Source organism: Oncorhynchus mykiss, unplaced genomic scaffold (genome assembly GCF_013265735.2).
Source record: "Oncorhynchus mykiss isolate Arlee unplaced genomic scaffold, USDA_OmykA_1.1 un_scaffold_85, whole genome shotgun sequence".
Classification (NCBI taxonomy): Eukaryota; Metazoa; Chordata; class Actinopteri; order Salmoniformes; family Salmonidae; genus Oncorhynchus; species Oncorhynchus mykiss.
Window position 1 is genome coordinate 294,485 of NW_023493658.1, and position 17,709 is coordinate 312,193.

The 17,709-nt window shown below is 48.6% G+C and overlaps 1 protein-coding gene across 4 annotated transcripts in view; it reads right to left on the minus strand.

Annotated features, from left to right (window-relative positions):
* Window positions 1–3,680: 3,680 nt before the first annotated feature.
* LOC110503431 (ETS-related transcription factor Elf-2) overlaps window positions 3,681–17,709 on the minus strand; it is a 46,911-nt gene continuing 32,882 nt past the window's right edge. For 3 of the 4 annotated variants that reach the window (XM_036971919.1, XM_036971920.1, XM_036971922.1), the window contains 8 exons: window positions 14,586–14,711; window positions 13,640–13,828; window positions 9,988–10,074; window positions 8,443–8,635; window positions 7,223–7,621; window positions 6,891–7,065; window positions 5,612–5,848; window positions 3,681–5,395 (listed from right to left, as the gene is read on the minus strand). In XM_036971919.1, the coding sequence (XP_036827814.1) occupies window positions 5,081–5,395; window positions 5,612–5,848; window positions 6,891–7,065; window positions 7,223–7,621; window positions 8,443–8,635; window positions 9,988–10,074; window positions 13,640–13,828; window positions 14,586–14,711 (1,721 nt within the window). In that variant the 3' untranslated portion in view covers window positions 3,681–5,080. The remainder of the gene's footprint in view (window positions 5,396–5,611; window positions 5,849–6,890; window positions 7,066–7,222; window positions 7,622–8,442; window positions 8,636–9,987; window positions 10,075–13,639; window positions 13,829–14,585; window positions 14,712–17,709) is intronic. The other variant, XM_036971921.1, reaches the window with a different exon arrangement.

Sequence of the window (17,709 nt, forward strand, 5' to 3'; positions counted from 1 at the left end):
TACTCCGTCTACACACATTACAGCCGTTTGTAAGTCAGGCGGGTGGTGAACGCCGTCACTCTGCAACAACCAGCTGAGCCATTGAAGCCAGTCTGTTGCCTCCCGTTCAACTAGTTCTGGTTAAACCCTGAATGGGACTGTTTAGAAACAGAATCCCGGCAACCAAAGGGTTACTAGTTGTCGTCAGCTACGTTGTATTTCACTGCATGTCGGCTGGAACAGAGAGAAGGGTTCCTGGTGGATCACCTCTAACAGGTCCTAGTGGATCACCTCTCTAACAGGTCCCAGAGAGAAGGGTTCCTGGTGGATCACCTCTCTAACACGGCCCAGAGAGAAGGGTTCCTGGTGGATCACCTCTCTAACACGGCCCAGAGAGAAGGGTTCCTAGTGGATCACCTCTCTAACACGGCCCAGAGAGAAGGGTTCCTAGTGGATCACCTCTCTAACACGGCCCAGAGAGAAGGGTTCCTAGTGGATCACCTCTCTAACACGGCCCAGAGAGAAGGGTTCCCAGTGGATCACCTCTAACAGGTCCCTGAGAGAAGGGTTCCCTGTGGATCACCTCTAACAGGTCCTAGTGGATCACCTCTCTAACAGGTCCCAGAGGATCACCTCTCTAACAGGTCCCAGAGAGAAGGGTTCCCAGTGGATCACCTCTAACAGGTCCCAGTGGATCACCTCTAACAGGTCCCAGTGGATCACCTCTCTAACATGTCCCAGAGAGAAGGGTTCCCAGTGGATCACCTCTCTAACAGGTCCCAGAGAGAAGGGTTCCCAGTGGATCACCTCTCTAACAGGTCCCAGTGGATCACCTCTCTAACAGGTCCCTGAGAGAAGGGTTCCCTGTGGATCACCTCTAACAGGTCCCTGAGAGAAGGGTTCCCTGTGGATCACCTCTAACAGGTCCCTGTGGATCACCTCTCTAACAGGTCCCAGAGAGAAGGGTTCCTAGTGGATCACCTCTCTAACAGGTCCCAGAGAGAAGGGTTCCCAGTGGATCACCTCTAACAGGTCCCAGAGAGAAGGGTTCCCGGTGGATCACCTCTCTAACAGGTCCCTGAGAGAAGGGTTCCCGGTGGATCACCTCTCTAACAGGTCCCAGAGAGAAGGGTTCCCAGTGGATCATCTCTCTAACAGGTCCCTGAGAGAAGGGTTCCTAGTGGATCACCTCTCTAACAGGTCCCTGAGAGAAGGGTTCCCGGTGGATCACCTCTCTAACAGGTCCCAGAGAGAAGGGTTCCTAGTGGATCACCTCTCTAACAGGTCCCTGAGAGAAGGGTTCCCAGTGGATCACCTCTCTAACAGGTCCCTGAGAGAAGGGTTCCCAGTGGATCACCTCTCTAACAGGTCCCAGTGGATCACCTCTCTAACAGGTCCCAGAGAGAAGGGTTCCTGGTGGATCACCTCTCTAACAGGTCCCTGAGAGAAGGGTTCCCGGTGGATCACCTCTCTAACAGGTCCCAGAGAGAAGGGTTCCCAGTGGATCACCTCTCTAACAGGTCCCTGAGAGAAGGGTTCCTAGTGGATCACCTCTAACAGGTCCCTGAGAGAAGGGTTCCCAGTGGATCACCTCTAACAGGTCCCAGTGGATCACCTCTCTAACAGGTCCCAGAGAGAAGGGTTCCCAGTGGATCACCTCTCTAACAGGTCCCTGAGAGAAGGGTTCCTAGTGGATCACCTCTCTAACAGGTCCCTGAGAGAACGGTTCCCAGTGGATCACCTCTATCAGGTCCCAGTGGATCACCTCTCTAACAGGTCCCAGTGGATCACCTCTCTAACAGGTCCCAGTGGATCACCTCTCTAACAGGTCCCAGTGGATCACCTCTCTAACAGGTCCCAGTGGATCACCACTCTAACAGGTCCCTGAGAGAAGGGTTCCCAGTGGATCACCTCTCTAACAGGTCCCAGAGAGAAGGGTTCCCTGTGGATCACCTCTAACAGGTCCCAGTGGATCACCTCTCTAACAGGTCCCAGAGAGAAGGGTTCCCAGTGGATCACCTCTCTAACAGGTCCCTGAGAGAAGGGTTCCTAGTGGATCACCTCTCTAACAGGTCCCTGAGAGAAGGGTTCCCAGTGGATCACCTCTAACAGGTCCCAGTGGATCACCTCTCTAACAGGTCCCAGAGAGAAGGGTTCCTGGTGGATCACCTCTCTAACAGGTCCCAGTGGATCACCTCTCTAACAGGTCCCAGTGGATCACCTCTCTAACAGGTCCCAGAGAGAAGGGTTCCCGGTGGATCACCTCTCTAACAGGTCCCTGAGAGAAGGGTTCCCAGTGGATCACCTCTCTAACAGGTCCCAGAGAGAAGGGTTCCCGGTGGATCACCTCTCTAACAGGTCCCTGAGAGAAGGGTTCCCAGTGGATCACCTCTCTAACAGGTCCCTGAGAGAAGGGTTCCCAGTGGATCACCTCTCTAACAGGTCCCTGAGAGAAGGGTTCCCGGTGGATCACCTCTAACAGGTCCCTGAGAGAAGGGTTCCCAGTGGATCACCTCTAACAGGTCCCTGAGAGAAGGGTTCCCGGTGGATCACCTCTCTAACAGGTCCCAGAGAGAAGGGTTCCTGGTGGATCACCTCTCTAACAGGTCCCAGAGAGAAGGGTTCCCAGTGGATCACCTCTAACAGGTCCCAGAGAGAAGGGTTCCCAGTGGATCACCTCTCTAACAGGTCCCAGAGAGAAGGGTTCCCGGTGGTGTGTGGATCACCTCTCTAACAGGTCCCTGAGAGAAGGGTTCCCGGTGGATCACCTCTCTAACAGGTCCCTGAGAGAAGGGTTCCCGGTGGATCACCTCTCTAACAGGTCCCAGAGAGAAGGGTTCCCGGTGGATCACCTCTAACAGGTCCCTGAGAGAAGGGTTCCCAGTGGATCACCTCTCTAACAGGTCCCTGAGAGAAGGGTTCCCGGTGGATCACCTCTCTAACAGGTCCCTGAGAGATGTGTTCCCGGTGGATCACCTCTAACAGGTCCCTGAGAGAAGGGTTCCCGGTGGATCACCTCTCTAACACGGCCCATGTCGGCTGGAACAGGTCCCTGAGAGAAGGGTTCCCGGTGGATCACCTCTAACAGGTCCCTGAGAGAAGGGTTCCCGGTGGATCACCTCTAACACGTCCCAGAGAGAAGGGTTCCCGGTGGATCACCTCTAACAGGTCCCTGAGAGAAGGGTTCCCGGTGGTGTGTGGATCACCTCTCTAACACGGCCCATGTCTGAGCCAACAACAGGTGTGTGGATCACCTCTCTAACACGGCCCAGGTCTGAGCCAACAACAGGTGTGTGGATCACCTCTCTAACACGGCCCAGGTCTGAGCCAACAACAGGTGGGTGGATCACCTCTCTAACACGGCCCAGGTCTGAGCCAACAACAAGTGTGTGGATCACCTCTTTAACACGGCCCAGGTCTGAGCCAACAACAGGTGTGTGGATCACCTCTCTAACACGGCCCAGGTCTGAGCCAACAACAGGTGTGTGGATCACCTCTCTAACACGGCCCAGGTCTGAGCCAACAACAGGTGTGTGGATCACCTCTCTAACACGGCCCAGGTCTGAGCCAACAACAGGTGTGTGGATCACCTCTCTAACACGGCCCAGGTCTGAGCCAACAACAGCATTTACCACAAATGCAGAAACGTCACCTTTGGAAAAGCATCATTTCATTTAAACAAAAGACAAAACAGGAAGTCGTTTAATTCAAATGTTTTTTTTTTATATATTTCAGTAAAATCTACTTGAATACACTTTGAAACAAGAGTACAACAAAATAGAATATACTTCAAATGTTGAATATACAAACTAGTTCAGTCCGAACAGCTTTCTCCCTCTTCATACGACTAAGAAAAGCAGAAACTGCTAGAGGAAAGGTAGGGGGCGGAGCCAAGATGGCTGACGAGCAGTTACCCTAGAGACGGTTACCGTGGGGATGTAGTAAGCCTATGGTCAAGGCCTACTAGAACCAACCAGGGTTGGGAGTCAATTCCATTTCTATTACAGTCAATGCTAATTGTTTTATCATTGAAGAGAATTGTAATGGTTTTGACCCCAAACCCTGTAACCAACCCACTGACCTGGGCTTCAGACTATAGTAGAACAATGGTATTGTTTTATAACACTGTGCTTGGTACAAGGTATCCAAAAAGATCAAGAAACCGTAACACACAAAAAAAAAGCTAAATTATCTTATAAACAATGAATGACAAATAAAAACAGATTATTCTAAGGCTGTTTTGTTGTGAATTGAATTCCCCCTAAACTGTATAATAGTTATATACACACACACACAAGTCCCTTTGGCTCTTTTTATTTTCCCCTTGTAAGAGCTGATCCTAGAACAGCCCGCAGTCTTGAAAGAGCTGATCCTAGAACAGCCCGCAGTCTTGTAAGAGCTGATCCTAGAACAGCCCGCAGTCTTGTAAGAGCTGATCCTAGAACAGCCCGCAGTCTTTCGTGTGGTTTGTTTACGCACAGTGATTCGGCAAATCAAATGCTGGTCGTACACAGATACATTTCTATACAAACCCCCCCCCCCCCCCTCCTCCTCCATCTCTCTCCTTTCCAGTTCACATTTGTTTTGGTTTTTAATAATTAGCCTTTTAGTGTTCTCGTTTTGTCCGTTGTAGCTTAGTCAGCTAGTGTCTCATCTGTCAGAAACAGAACATGTAGTGTTTTAAACTTGACTTGGTCCCTTTTTCTGAAGGAGATTCTTCCCTGTTGAAAAGTCATTGCTGGGTTCCTATGTTGGCTGGGTAACCGACAGTATTGTACGACTCAAATGACACCCTTATTCCCTACAGAAGTAGTGTACTGTATAGGGAATAGGGGGCCATTTGGGATGCATACTGGGTCTCCATAGAGATGAGGCTGTGGTAGGAAGGTAGACCCCCCCCCCCCAGGGTAAATCAGAGCTGGTTGTGGGTCTTTATAGTCTCTCAGACTGTCATGTAGAAAAAGAAGAACAAACTACGTGGGCAAAAACTGTACAAACAATGTTGAAGTGTGTGTGTGTGTGTGTGTGTGTGTGTGTCCGTACTTGTGGCCTCAACACTCCGGATCTTCTGACTTGATCTCAGGCGGGACCCTCCTCTGATTTAGACGACTACCGTGATGATCTCCGGTGCTTCCGGTAACGTGGTCTGGACGGGGAGGGCCTGTACCGTTTTAACGGTCAGCGTCTTGGCTTGCTGCTGCTGCTGCGGTTCTCTCGTCGCCGTGGCAGATCTCTTGATGATGCCGCTGATGATGTGGGATGCCGCCACCGGAGCGCTCTGATTGGCTGTCGTCGTCGTCACGGTGACCACCGCCGTCCCGGTCCCGCCACCTTGCGTCGTCGTGACGATATGATGTGTCTGTTGTTGTTGTTGTTGATGATGATGCAGCGTTGTGGGAACGGCCAGCCTCATCACCTTGGTCACAGGGGATACAATTTGTAATTCCATAAATGAAGACAATGTTTGAATTTGTAACAAAAATAAATAAATTAATACACAAAGAAACACATTAAGTCTGTGCCCAAATGCAATACTTTTATACTTGTATTTCAGTATTGATGTTTCAAAATATGTGTTTTCTGATTTTTAGCTTAAAATGGCCAATAAAAAAACTATTTTTAAAACAGACACCTGTGTCCCTGCAGCCATGGTAACATGAGGTGCCAGGGCTCGTACCCCCCAGGAGTTTGTCCCGCCCAGGAGAGAGATGCTGCCCGTCGGGGAACCCCCCAGGCCAGGCTTGGTCTGCTGCTGGTACTGGGCCAGCTGGTGGGCCGGGATGGTGATGATCTTAGCCAGTTGGACCGTGATCTTGTCTCCGTTCTCCGCTGTGGCTGGAACCATAGTGGGGATGGTCTGGATCACAACCTGGAGAGAAGAGATATGGTTAGGAACAGGTCTACACATTCTAGATCTATACAGTGGGGATAGTCTGGATCACAACCTGGAGAAGAGATATGGTTAGGAACAGGTCTACACATTCTAGATCTATACAGTGGGGATAGTCTGGATCACAACCTGGAGAAGAGATATGGTTAGGAACAGGTCTACACATTCTAGATCTATACAGTGGGGATAGTCTGGATCACAACCTGGAGAGAAGAGATATGGTTAGGAACAGGTCTACACATTCTAGATCTATACAGAGTGGGGATAGTCTGGAGCGAAGAGATATGGTTAGGAACAGGTCTACACATTCTAGATCTATACAGAGTGGGGGGTCTGATTACAACCTGGAGAGATGGTTAGGAACAGGTCTACACATTCTAGATCTATACAGAGTGGGGGGTCTGATTACAACCTAGAGAGATGGTTAGGAACAGGTCTACACATTCTAGATCTATACAGAGTGGGGGGGGGGGGGGGTATGGATCACAACCTGGAGAGAAGAGAGATGTTAGGAACAGGTCTACACATTCTAGATCTATACAGAGTGGGGATAGTCTGGAGCGAAGAGATATGGTTAGGAACAGGTCTACACATTCTAGATCTATACAGAGTGGGGGGTCTGATTACAACCTGGAGAGATGGTTAGGAACAGGTCTACACATTCTAGATCTATACAGAGTGGGGGGTCTGATTACAACCTAGAGAGATGGTTAGGAACAGGTCTACACATTCTATATCTATACAGAGTGGGGGGGGGGGGGTCTGATTACAACCTGGAGAGAAGAGACATGGTTAGGAACAGGTCTACACATTCTAAATCTATACAGAGTGGGGATAGTCTGGATCACAACCTGGAGAGGAGAGATGGTCAGGAACAGGTCTACACATTCTAGATCTATACAGAGTTTTGAATCGTGGACTTGGTTAGTATGAGGCGTGTGTGTCGCTCAGCCGTCTAACTGTCCATTCTGTCTACACTACAGAGTAGCTAGCTGACACACCAACTAGCGTGGTTACCCACCTTCGGTTGGGAGTTCGCGTTGCCCGTTGCCGTGCCGATGGGAGAGGCGTTGGCCAATTGGTACGTCGGTTGGCCTCCCGACGTCCCTGGCGCCTGTTGCACGGCAACCGTTGAGATCTTCTGGCCCAGTGACGTTGTCATGACTACAGGCACTTGCATGGCAACCCGTACAGTCCTGGAGACGGAAACGATAACAAAATGGAGTTCGTGACAAAGTTTTGTAAATACAAACTTACTAGATATCGCTAGATAGATAAACTGTTTTACATTCAGCATAAAGCCTGCAAAGTGAATTGTATGTTTCAGTGTCAGTATCAGGGTGTGTCTCTAACCTGGGTCCTGAGGAAGTGGGGATGATGGCCGTGTGAGAATGCTGCGTCTGGGTTCCGTCTGGCGCCGTGGAAATGGTCACTATCCTCGGAACCCCCCCCACCGCCGCCCCGCCCCCCGTCATCACCGCCTTGTTGCCCTTAGCAACCGGAGGATGGACTACGGTTCTAGTCCCACCCCTCAGGATGGTGGGCGTCGTGGCGAGCTCGGCCACGTTCAGTATCGTCTCCGACGAGGGCAGGACTCTCTCGTGGTAAGACTTCTCTGAGCCAATAAGATCGCCCGATCTGGAGTCGGCCTTGTCGTCCTCGATGACAACGATGTTCTTGGGCATCTCCTTGAACTGGTAGACCAGCCGCTGACCTTCGACCTTGGCCAGTATACCACGTTGGTAGTAGTATCTGGTAGAGAGGGAGGAGAGGGCGGGAGAGAGGAGAGTGAGAGAGAGGGAAGACGGAGGGAGGGAAATAGAGGAGGGAGGGAAATAGAGGAGGGAGGGAAATAGAGGAGGGAGGGGAATAGAGGAGGGAGGGGAATAGAGGAGGGAGGGGATAGGGAGAGAGGAGAGAGAGACGGAAGACAGAGGGAGGGAAATAGAGGAGGGAGGGGAATAGAGGAGGGAGGAGAGGGGGAAGACGGAGGGAGGGAAATAGAGGGATGGGATAGGGAGAGAGGAGAGGGGGAGAGAGGGGGAAGACGGAGGGAGGGAAATAGAAGAGGGAGGGGAATAGAGGAGGGAGGGGAATAGAGGAGGGAGGGGATAGGGAGAGAGGAGAGAGAGACGGAAGACGGAGGGAGGGAAATAGAGGGATGGGATAGGGAGAGAGGAGAGGGGGAAGACGGAGGGAGGGAAATAGAGGAGGGAGGGGATAGGGAGGGAGGAGGGAGAGAGAGAGAGGGAAGACGGAGGGAAGGAAATAGAGGAGGGAGGGGATAGGGAGAGAGGAGGGGGATAGGGAGAGAGGAGGGGGGGAGAGAGAGAGGGAAGACGGAGGGAAGGAAATAGAGGAGGGAGGGGATAGGGAGGGAGGGGATAGGGAGAGAGGGGATAGGGAGAGAGGGGATAGGGAGAGAGGAGGGGGAGAGAGAGAGAGAGGGAAGACGGAGGGAGGGGATCATGTTCCTCAGAGGAACTCATCCAAACCAACAACCTACACAGCTAACTCAGCTTCCACAGTCAATGCCATTTCAAGTGCTAGACGGTTGTAGGGTAAACCCTCACCTCAGAGCCCGTCCCATGGTCTCATAGTTCATGTCAGGTTTGTTCTTGTGTTTGCCCCACAGCTTGGACACGGCCTTGGAGTCCACCAGCTTGAAGATGCCCTTCTCCCTCTGAGTCCACTTGATGTACCTGGGACACGTGTTCTTGTCCTGGAGCAAGTCCAACAGGAACTCCCACAGGTACGTGGTGCTGCCTGGGGGACCAGAGACAGACGGGTCGGTCGAACAGAGAGACAGGCGGGTCGGTCGAACAGAGAGACAGGGGGGGTCGGTCGAACAGAGAGACAGGCGGGTCGGTCGAACAGAGAGACAGGAGGGTCGGCCGAACAGAGAGACAGGCGGGTCGGCCGAACAGAGAGACAGGCGGGTCGGCCGAACAGAGAGACAGGCGGGTCGGCCGAACAGAGAGACAGGCGGGTCGGCCGAACAGAGAGACAGGCGGGTCGGCCGAACAGAGAGACAGGCGGGTCGGCCGAACAGAGAGACAGGCGGGTCGGCCGAACAGAGAGACAGGCGGGTCGGCCGAACAGAGAGACAGGCGGGTCGGCCGAACAGAGAGACAGGCGGGTCGGCCGAACAGAGAGACAGGCGGGTCGGCCGAACAGAGAGACAGGCGGGTCGGCCGAACAGAGAGACAGGCGGGTCGGCCGAACAGAGAGACAGGCGGGTCGGCCGAACAGAGAGACAGGCGGGTCGGCCGAACAGAGAGACAGGCGGGTCGGCCGAACAGAGAGACAGGCGGGTCGGCCGAACAGAGAGACAGGCGGGTCGGCCGAACAGAGAGACAGGCGGGTCGGCCGAACAGAGAGACAGGCGGGTCGGCCGAACAGAGACAGGCGGGTCGGCCGAACAGAGAGACAGGCGGGTCGGTCGACAGAGAGACAGGCGGGTCGGCCAACAGAGAGACAGGCGGGTCGGCCGAACAGAGAGACAGGCGGGTCGGCCGAACAGAGAGACAGGCGGGTCGGCCGAACAGAGAGACAGGCGGGTCGGCCGAACAGAGAGACAGGCGGGTCGGCCGAACAGAGAGACAGGCAGGTCGGCCGAACAGAGAGACAGGCGGCTCGGTCGAACAGAGAGACAGGCGGGTCGGTCGAACAGAGAGACAGGCGGGTCGGCCGAACAGAGAGACAGGCGGGTCGGTCGAACAGAGAGACAGGCGGGTCGGTCGAACAGAGAGACAGGCGGGTCGGTCGAACAGAGAGACAGGCGGGTCGGCCGAACAGAGAGACAGGCGGGTCGGCCGAACAGAGAGACAGGCGGGTCGGCCGAACAGAGAGACAGGCGGGTCGGCCGAACAGAGAGACAGGCGGGTCGGTCGAACAGAGAGACAGGCGGGTCGGCCGAACAGAGAGACAGGCGGGTCGGTCGAACAGAGACCATATTTATCCCTCCCTCTACAGGCTTAAACAACAGGTTAAACTTCACAAAGAATATGGTTGATGAACACTTGGTTGTGGGAAAATTAAGTCCAAAGCCCTTAATCAACACATGAAATCCTAGGGGTTTATGGAGGTGTCCTTTCTGTATGTTTGGTGTGTCCCACCTTTTCCTTCTCTGGTTTTCTTCTTGATGCTGAGGTCCGGCGATCCGTTGGACACAGCAGGCGGGTGGGTCTTTGGCTTCCTCCCCGCTACACAGACAAACAGACCAATAAAGTTATTCAAAAATCAATCAAATCAATTGACATGAGTCGAAGACGTGAACATTTCACATTGCGTGCAATCTCCCAATATACGGCGCTCTTTCTGTCTACAAGATACAGCAAGTCCTATTTAACATCCACATCCTGTCTACAAGATACAGCCAGTCCTATATACCATCAACATCCTGTCTACAAGATACAGCCAGTCCTATTTAACATCAACATCCTGTCTACAAGATACAGCCAGTCCTATATAACATCAACATCCTGTCTACAAGATACAGCCAGTCCTATTTAACATCAACATCCTGTCTACAAGATACAGTCAGTCCTATATACCATCAACATCCTGTCTACAAGATACAGCCAGTCCTATTTAACATCAACATCCTGTCTACAAGATACAGCCAGTCCTATATAACATCAACATCCTGTCTACAAGATACAGCCAGTCCTATTTAACATCAACATCCTGTCTACAAGATACAGCCAGTCCTATATAACATCAACATACTGTCTACAAGATACAGCCAGTCCTATTTAACATCAACATCCTGTCTACAAGATACAGCCAGTCCTATATAACATCAACATACTGTCTACAAGATACAGCCAGTCCTATTTAACATCAACATCCTGTCTACAAGATACAGCCAGTCCTATTTAACATCAACATCCTGTCTACAAGATACAGCCAGTCCTATATAACATCCACATCCTGTCTACAAGATACAGCCAGTCCTATTTAACATCAACATCCTGTCTACAAGATACAGCCAGTCCTATATAACATCCACATCCTGTCTACAAGATACAGCCAGTCCTATTTAACATCAACATCCTGTCTACAAGATACAGCCAGTCCTATATAACATCAACATCCTGTCTACAAGATACAGCCAGTCCTATATAACATCAACATCCTGTCTACAAGATACAGCCAGTCCTATATAACATCAACATCCTGTCTACAAGATACAGCCAGTCCTATTTAACATCAACATCCTGTCTACAAGATACAGCCAGTCCTATATACCATCAACATCCTGTCTACAAGATACAGCCAGTCCTATATACCATCAACATCCTGTCTACAAGATACAGCCAGTCCTATATAACATCAACATCCTGTCTACAAGATACAGCCAGTCCTATATAACATCAACATCCTGTCTACAAGATACAGCCAGTCCTATATAACATCAACATCCTGTCTACAAGATACAGCCTGTCCTATATACCATCAACATACTGTCTACAAGATACAGCCAGTCCTATATAACATCAACATACTGTCTACAAGATACAGCCAGTCCTATATAACATCAACATCCTGTCTACAAGATACAGCCAGTCCTATTTAACATCAACATCCTGTCTACAAGATACAGCCAGTCCTATTTAACATCAACATCCTGTCTACAAGATACAGCCAGTCCTATTTAACATCAACATCCTGTCTACAAGATACAGCCAGTCCTATATAACATCAACATCCTGTCTACAAGATACAGCCAGTCCTATATAACATCAACATACTGTCTACAAGATACAGCCAGTCCTATATAACATCAACATCCTGTCTACAAGATACAGCCAGTCCTATATAACATCAACATACTGTCTACAAGATACAGCCAGTCCTATTTAACATCAACATCCTGTCTACAAGATACAGCCAGTCCTATATAACATCAACATCCTGTCTACAAGATACAGCCAGTCTGACAAGTCAGTCCTATATAACATCAACATACTGTCTACAAGATACAGCCAGTCCTATATAACATCAACATCCTGTCTACAAGATACAGCCAGTCCTATTTAACATCAACATCCTGTCTACAAGATACAGCCAGTCCTATATAACATCAACATCCTGTCTACAAGATACAGCCAGTCCTATTTAACATCAACATCCTGTCTACAAGATACAGCCAGTCCTATATAACATCAACATACTGTCTACAAGATACAGCCAGTCCTATATAACATCAACATCCTGTCTACAAGATACAGCCAGTCCTATTTAACATCAACATCCTGTCTACAAGATACAGCCAGTCCTATATAACATCAACATCCTGTCTACAAGATACAGCCAGTCCTATATACCATCAACATACTGTCTACAAGATACAGCCAGTCCTATATAACATCAACATACTGTCTACAAGATACAGCCAGTCCTATATAACATCAACATCCTGTCTACAAGATACAGCCAGTCCTATATAACATCAACATCCTGTCTACAAGATACAGCCAGTCCTATTTAACATCAACATCCTGTCTACAAGATACAGCCAGTCTGACAAGTCAGTCCTCTTTACCATCAACATCCTGTCTACAAGATACAGCCAGTCTGACAAGTCAGTCCTCTTTACCATCAACATCCTGTCTACAAGATACAACCAGTCCTATTTAACATCAACATCCAGTCTACAAGATACAGCCAATCTGACAAGTTAGTCCTCCTTACCATCAACATCCTGTCTACAATATACAGCCAATCTGACAAGTCAGTCCTCTTTACCATCAACATCCTGTCTACAAGATACAGCCAGTCTGACAAGTCAGTCCTCTTTACCATCAACATCCTGTCTACAAGATACAGCCAGTCTGACAAGTCAGTCCTATTTAACATCATCTTTATAGTACCTTTATCATTAAAACCATTTAGGCTCTTGAGCATTACTTTGATGTCTTAATCAACAGCCAGTATCTCCAATCAACAGCCAGTATCTCCAATCAACAGCCAGTATCTCCAATCAACAGCCAGTATCTCCAATCAACAGCCAGTATCTCCAATCAACAGCCAGTATCTCCAATCAACAGCCAGTATCTCCAATCAACAGCCAGTATCTCCAATCAACAGCCAGTATCTCCAATCAACAGCCAGTATCTCCAATCAACAGCCAGTATCTCCAATCAACAGCCAGTATCTCCAAATCAACAGCCAGTATCTCCAATCAACAGCCAGTATCTTCAATCAACAGCCAGTATCTCCAATCAACAGCCAGTATCTCCAATCAACAGCCAGTATCTCCAATCAACAGCCAGTATCTCCAATCAACAGCCAGTATCTCCAATCAACAGCCAGTATCTTCAATCAACAGCCAGTATCTCCAAATCAACAGCCAGTATCTCCAATCAACAGCCAGTATCTCCAATCAACAGATAGTATCTCCAATCAACAGACAGTATCTTTGGGTAGTATTATGGAAAGTTTCTTGATTTCTCAGTGGATAGCCAGTATTCTATTCTGTCTTAGAGTCATCTTAACCTTCCTGACAGGTTGGTGGTCAGGCTCTGGTTCCTCTAGGAGGGTGACCTCCGTGTCCTCATCACTAACCTTTCTGACAGGTTGGTGGTCAGGTTCCTCTAGGAGGGTGACCATGTCCTCATCACTAACCTTTCTGATAGGTTGGTGGTCAGGCTCTGGTTCCTCTAGGAAGGTGACCTCCGTGTCCTCATCACTAACCTTTCTGATAGGTTGGTGGTCAGGCTCTGGTTCCTCTAGGAGGGTGACCTCCGTGTCCTCATCACTAACCTTTCTTCTTCCTGACAGGTTGGTGGTCAGGCTCTGACTCGTCTGGTTCCTCTATGAGGGTGACCTCCATGTCCTCGTCCATACAGTCTTCCGTAGACACCTCCACCACCGTCTCGGTCATCACGTCTGGACGCATCGCCGCGTGGATGAAGTCTGGGGTGGCCCCACACCCTGCCGGGATGAACACATCTAGTGGGACAAGGGGGAAAACGTTTAGGAGAGAGGAACGGTGTGTGTGTTCTGGTGGATGTGACGTTGTGTGATCACCAACATTCGTACGAAATCATCTGAGATCTACGACATCAATAATGTCTCTCTGTTCTTGTCTCTCGGCTGCTTATGGATGGAATATGTCATGGTGAATACCTGGGCTGCGGTCTCAATAATGTCTCTCTGTTCTTGTCTCTCGGCTGCTTATGGATGGAATATGTCATGGTGAATACCTGGGCTGCGGTCTCAATAATGTCTCTCTGTTCTTGTCTCTCGGCTGCTTATGGATGGAATATGTCACGGTGAATACCTGGGCTGCGGTCTCAATAATGTCTCTCTGTTCTTGTCTCTCGGCGGCTTATAGATGGAATATGTCATGGTGAATACCTGGGCTGCGGTCTCAATAATGTCTCTCTGTTCTTGTCTCTCGGCTGCTTATGGATGGAATATGTCATGGTGAATACCTGGGCTGCGGTCTCAATAATGTCTCTCTGTTCTTGTCTCTCGGCTGCTTATGGATGGACTATGTCATGGTGAATACCTGGGCTGCTGCTTATAGATGGACTATGTCATGGTGAATACCTGGGCTGCGGTCTCAATAATGTCTCTCTGTTCTTGTCTCTCGGCTGCTTATGGATGGAATATGTCATGGTGAATACCTGGGCTGCAGTCTCAATAATGTCTCTCTGTTCTGGTCTCTCGGCTGCTTATAGATGGACTATGTCATGGTGAATACCTGGGCTGCGGTCTCCTCTCAGGCTGGTAACAGAGTCCATGTGCAGCAGAGCCTCGGCAGCCTCGATGGTCTTATCAGAACAGTAGATACTGGTGCCAGACTGTTGGTAATGGACGGACGCCTCCACTGAAACACAGAAAACACACATTAGTGAAGGTGAAAAGCACCGCTGCAGGTCTGTACAGCCGCTGTAGACATTTCATCACTTGTACAGTACAGAGAGGGGTTCTGATGCATCCTACTGGAAATAAAAGGTGTGTTTGGTTACCTCAAGACTGTTACCTCGGTTTGGTTTTTATTGTGAAAACACCACTAACGGTTTACTACCAAACTAAAAGGCTGAGACACCTCAAATGGCTTGTTTACTACAACCTCACACAGGACTTCTAAAGTCTGTCAAAGCTGACATCGTCTCTCTGGCGCCCCCTAGCAACCGTTCAGTCTCCAGTTACTATGGCCTAACTGATGTAGGATCAGCTGCAAATAAAAGTATTTCTTTACCACTATGACCTACAGTGTCAGACTGACCTTACAATAGATGTTACAGAGCATCAAGTAACTAACTAACCATAACTAACTAACCACAACTAACTAACCACAACTAACTAACCACAACTAACTAACCACAACTAACTAACCACAACTAACTAACCACAACTAACTAACCATAACTAACTAACCATAACTAACTAACCATAACGAACTAACCATAACGAACTAACCATAACGAACTAACCATAACGAACTAACCATAACGAACTAACCATAACGAACTAACCATAACAAACTAACCATAACGAACTAACCATAACTAACTAACCATAACTAACTAACCATAACTAACTAACCATAACGAACTAACCATAACGAACTAACCATAACTAACTAACCATAACTAACTAACCATAACTAACTAACCATAACTAACTAACTAACCATATAATAAGTATTGGTTAGAAGTCATGGTTTCCTCCTTTCCTTTGGGCCCTGAGGTTTTTCCCTTATAAAATGACCCAATCTGTTTTCCTCATTACGGTCAGTCTACAACAGGGGGTCTAGAGGGTTTCCTTGTGCTCCTCTGGTAAATCATTTGGGCCAGGAATTATTTCACAAACAAAAGGAGACAAGGAAAAATTATGCAATTTATTAGTATGGGGTATGCAGTCATTCTGAGGAACTAGGAGACAGACTAAGCCCAGGGATTCCATTTACAGTACACTACTTTTGACCAGAGCGCTCTGGGCCCTGGTCAAAAGTAGTGCACTGTATAGTGGATAGGGTGCCATTTGGGACCAAACCCAGGGCACCTGTTGTTGTCCCTCTCTGGGAAGCACGTATCTGGTTACCATCACCCCTGCCCATGTTTGGCTACGAGGCAGGCACAGGTTAGGGGAGAGGGGTTATATTTAGGAAGAGTGCCTGCCCCCCCCCCCCCCCCCCCCAATCCCTCTCATTCAGACCCTGACACACACACTACCCGTCGTCCCAAGCGCAAACAAACTGTAGCCCCCCCCCCCCCCCCCCCCCCCACACACACACATAAACAAGCAGAACTACTATAGGCACCTGATAGGCCGAGCTGCCGTTGAAACCAGGCAGGACTACCTAAATAAACCCACCATAGACCATAACATAGACTGGGCACTGGATACTTTGACAGATAGGCTAGAAATAAACACAGACATTTGACATACATACTAAGATGCATTTATCTGTAAGCACATTATACATACGGGTTTAACTGTAAAGGTGTTAACACTTAAAAAATATAAAAAAAGTTAACATTTAACTGTAAAAGTGAAATAAAATGTTATGCATTTTCATATTTCTAGGGATTCGTTCAACAGTGAGTGTTTGGTTAATAAGCGAGGTTGGTTATCCGAATATTTGGTTGGGCACGGACTCGGGTTGAAATAGTACTGCTGCACTACCTTATTCAGTCATTGTATTTAAGAAAATGAATTAACATCTGTAAAAAGCAATTGAGGCTAAAAGTCAGCATATTTCAAAAGTACAAAATGCGTGTGAATAAATATGATTCTCATCATTACTTCTCGACAAGAAAGAAAGAAAAAGCTGGTACTATTTGACCGAGCCAATAATAGCAAGTCCGACACAAAGTAGTGCAGTCCCCTATGACTTCCGTGTTTACACTCGCGTAGCCTTTCCCTCCAGTTCTCTTCGAAGACGGTGAAGACGGTCTCCATGCCCACGTCACTCACTCCCCGCCCCGGACACCATTGGATAAGTCAGTCATCTACGCCCACCCGTCTAGCAGCGCTCATTGGCTGGTGGGAGGATTTCGAACGCCTCACGAGCGCCGTTGGTCAAATGGACCTGTCAATCAAGCCAACAACCCGCCTAGATGCATAACAATGCTTCCGCCATCGAAATTATCCAAAAATATTTTTAAATGTATCGTTAAATCAAGGAAGAAAATGTAACACTCTAGCCAATGCAAAAAATAATAACCTTTTGTAAGGCGAACTGAACTTAAACGAGACACGATTTTCACTTAAAAATCGCTAGCGAGTGAACGCAAAAGCCAGCATTGAGTGCACCGTTAGCAGCCACACACTTCACGGGATAAACCACTGGGCCCACACTTAGATAACGGTCCGAATCTGACTCAGAAAAACGGTACATGGCTGAAAATGGATGGGGGGTTGGGGGGGGGAGTCACAAAATGACTAGAATACAGCTTTGAACTAAATGTTTACACTCACTTCCGTGTCATTCAATGTTTGAACAAACTGGCTGTATGTGTTATTCAACAAGGATATTTCGATAGACTATATTTCAATACAGGGATAAAATCACAACATAACTTATTCAATATAGGTAGATCATATAAAACAGATTGTGTATTTAAAGCCACGATAAACGCGGAATAAACATAAATCCACATGCCCTTCCGACTCAGACAGCGTGGCAAAGACGTAGGAAAGACAACACATCTACAACACTTCCTGGTTTCAGCGGGGGCTCCCTCTCTGCCAGAATAACCAGTTATTATGATACACATGGACGAATAAACTATAAATCACGATATGCACGCGCTGCTACGTGCAGATTGCGGTCTAATCCTCCGGTGCTCAAATCCAAACGGTAATTTTAAACATTT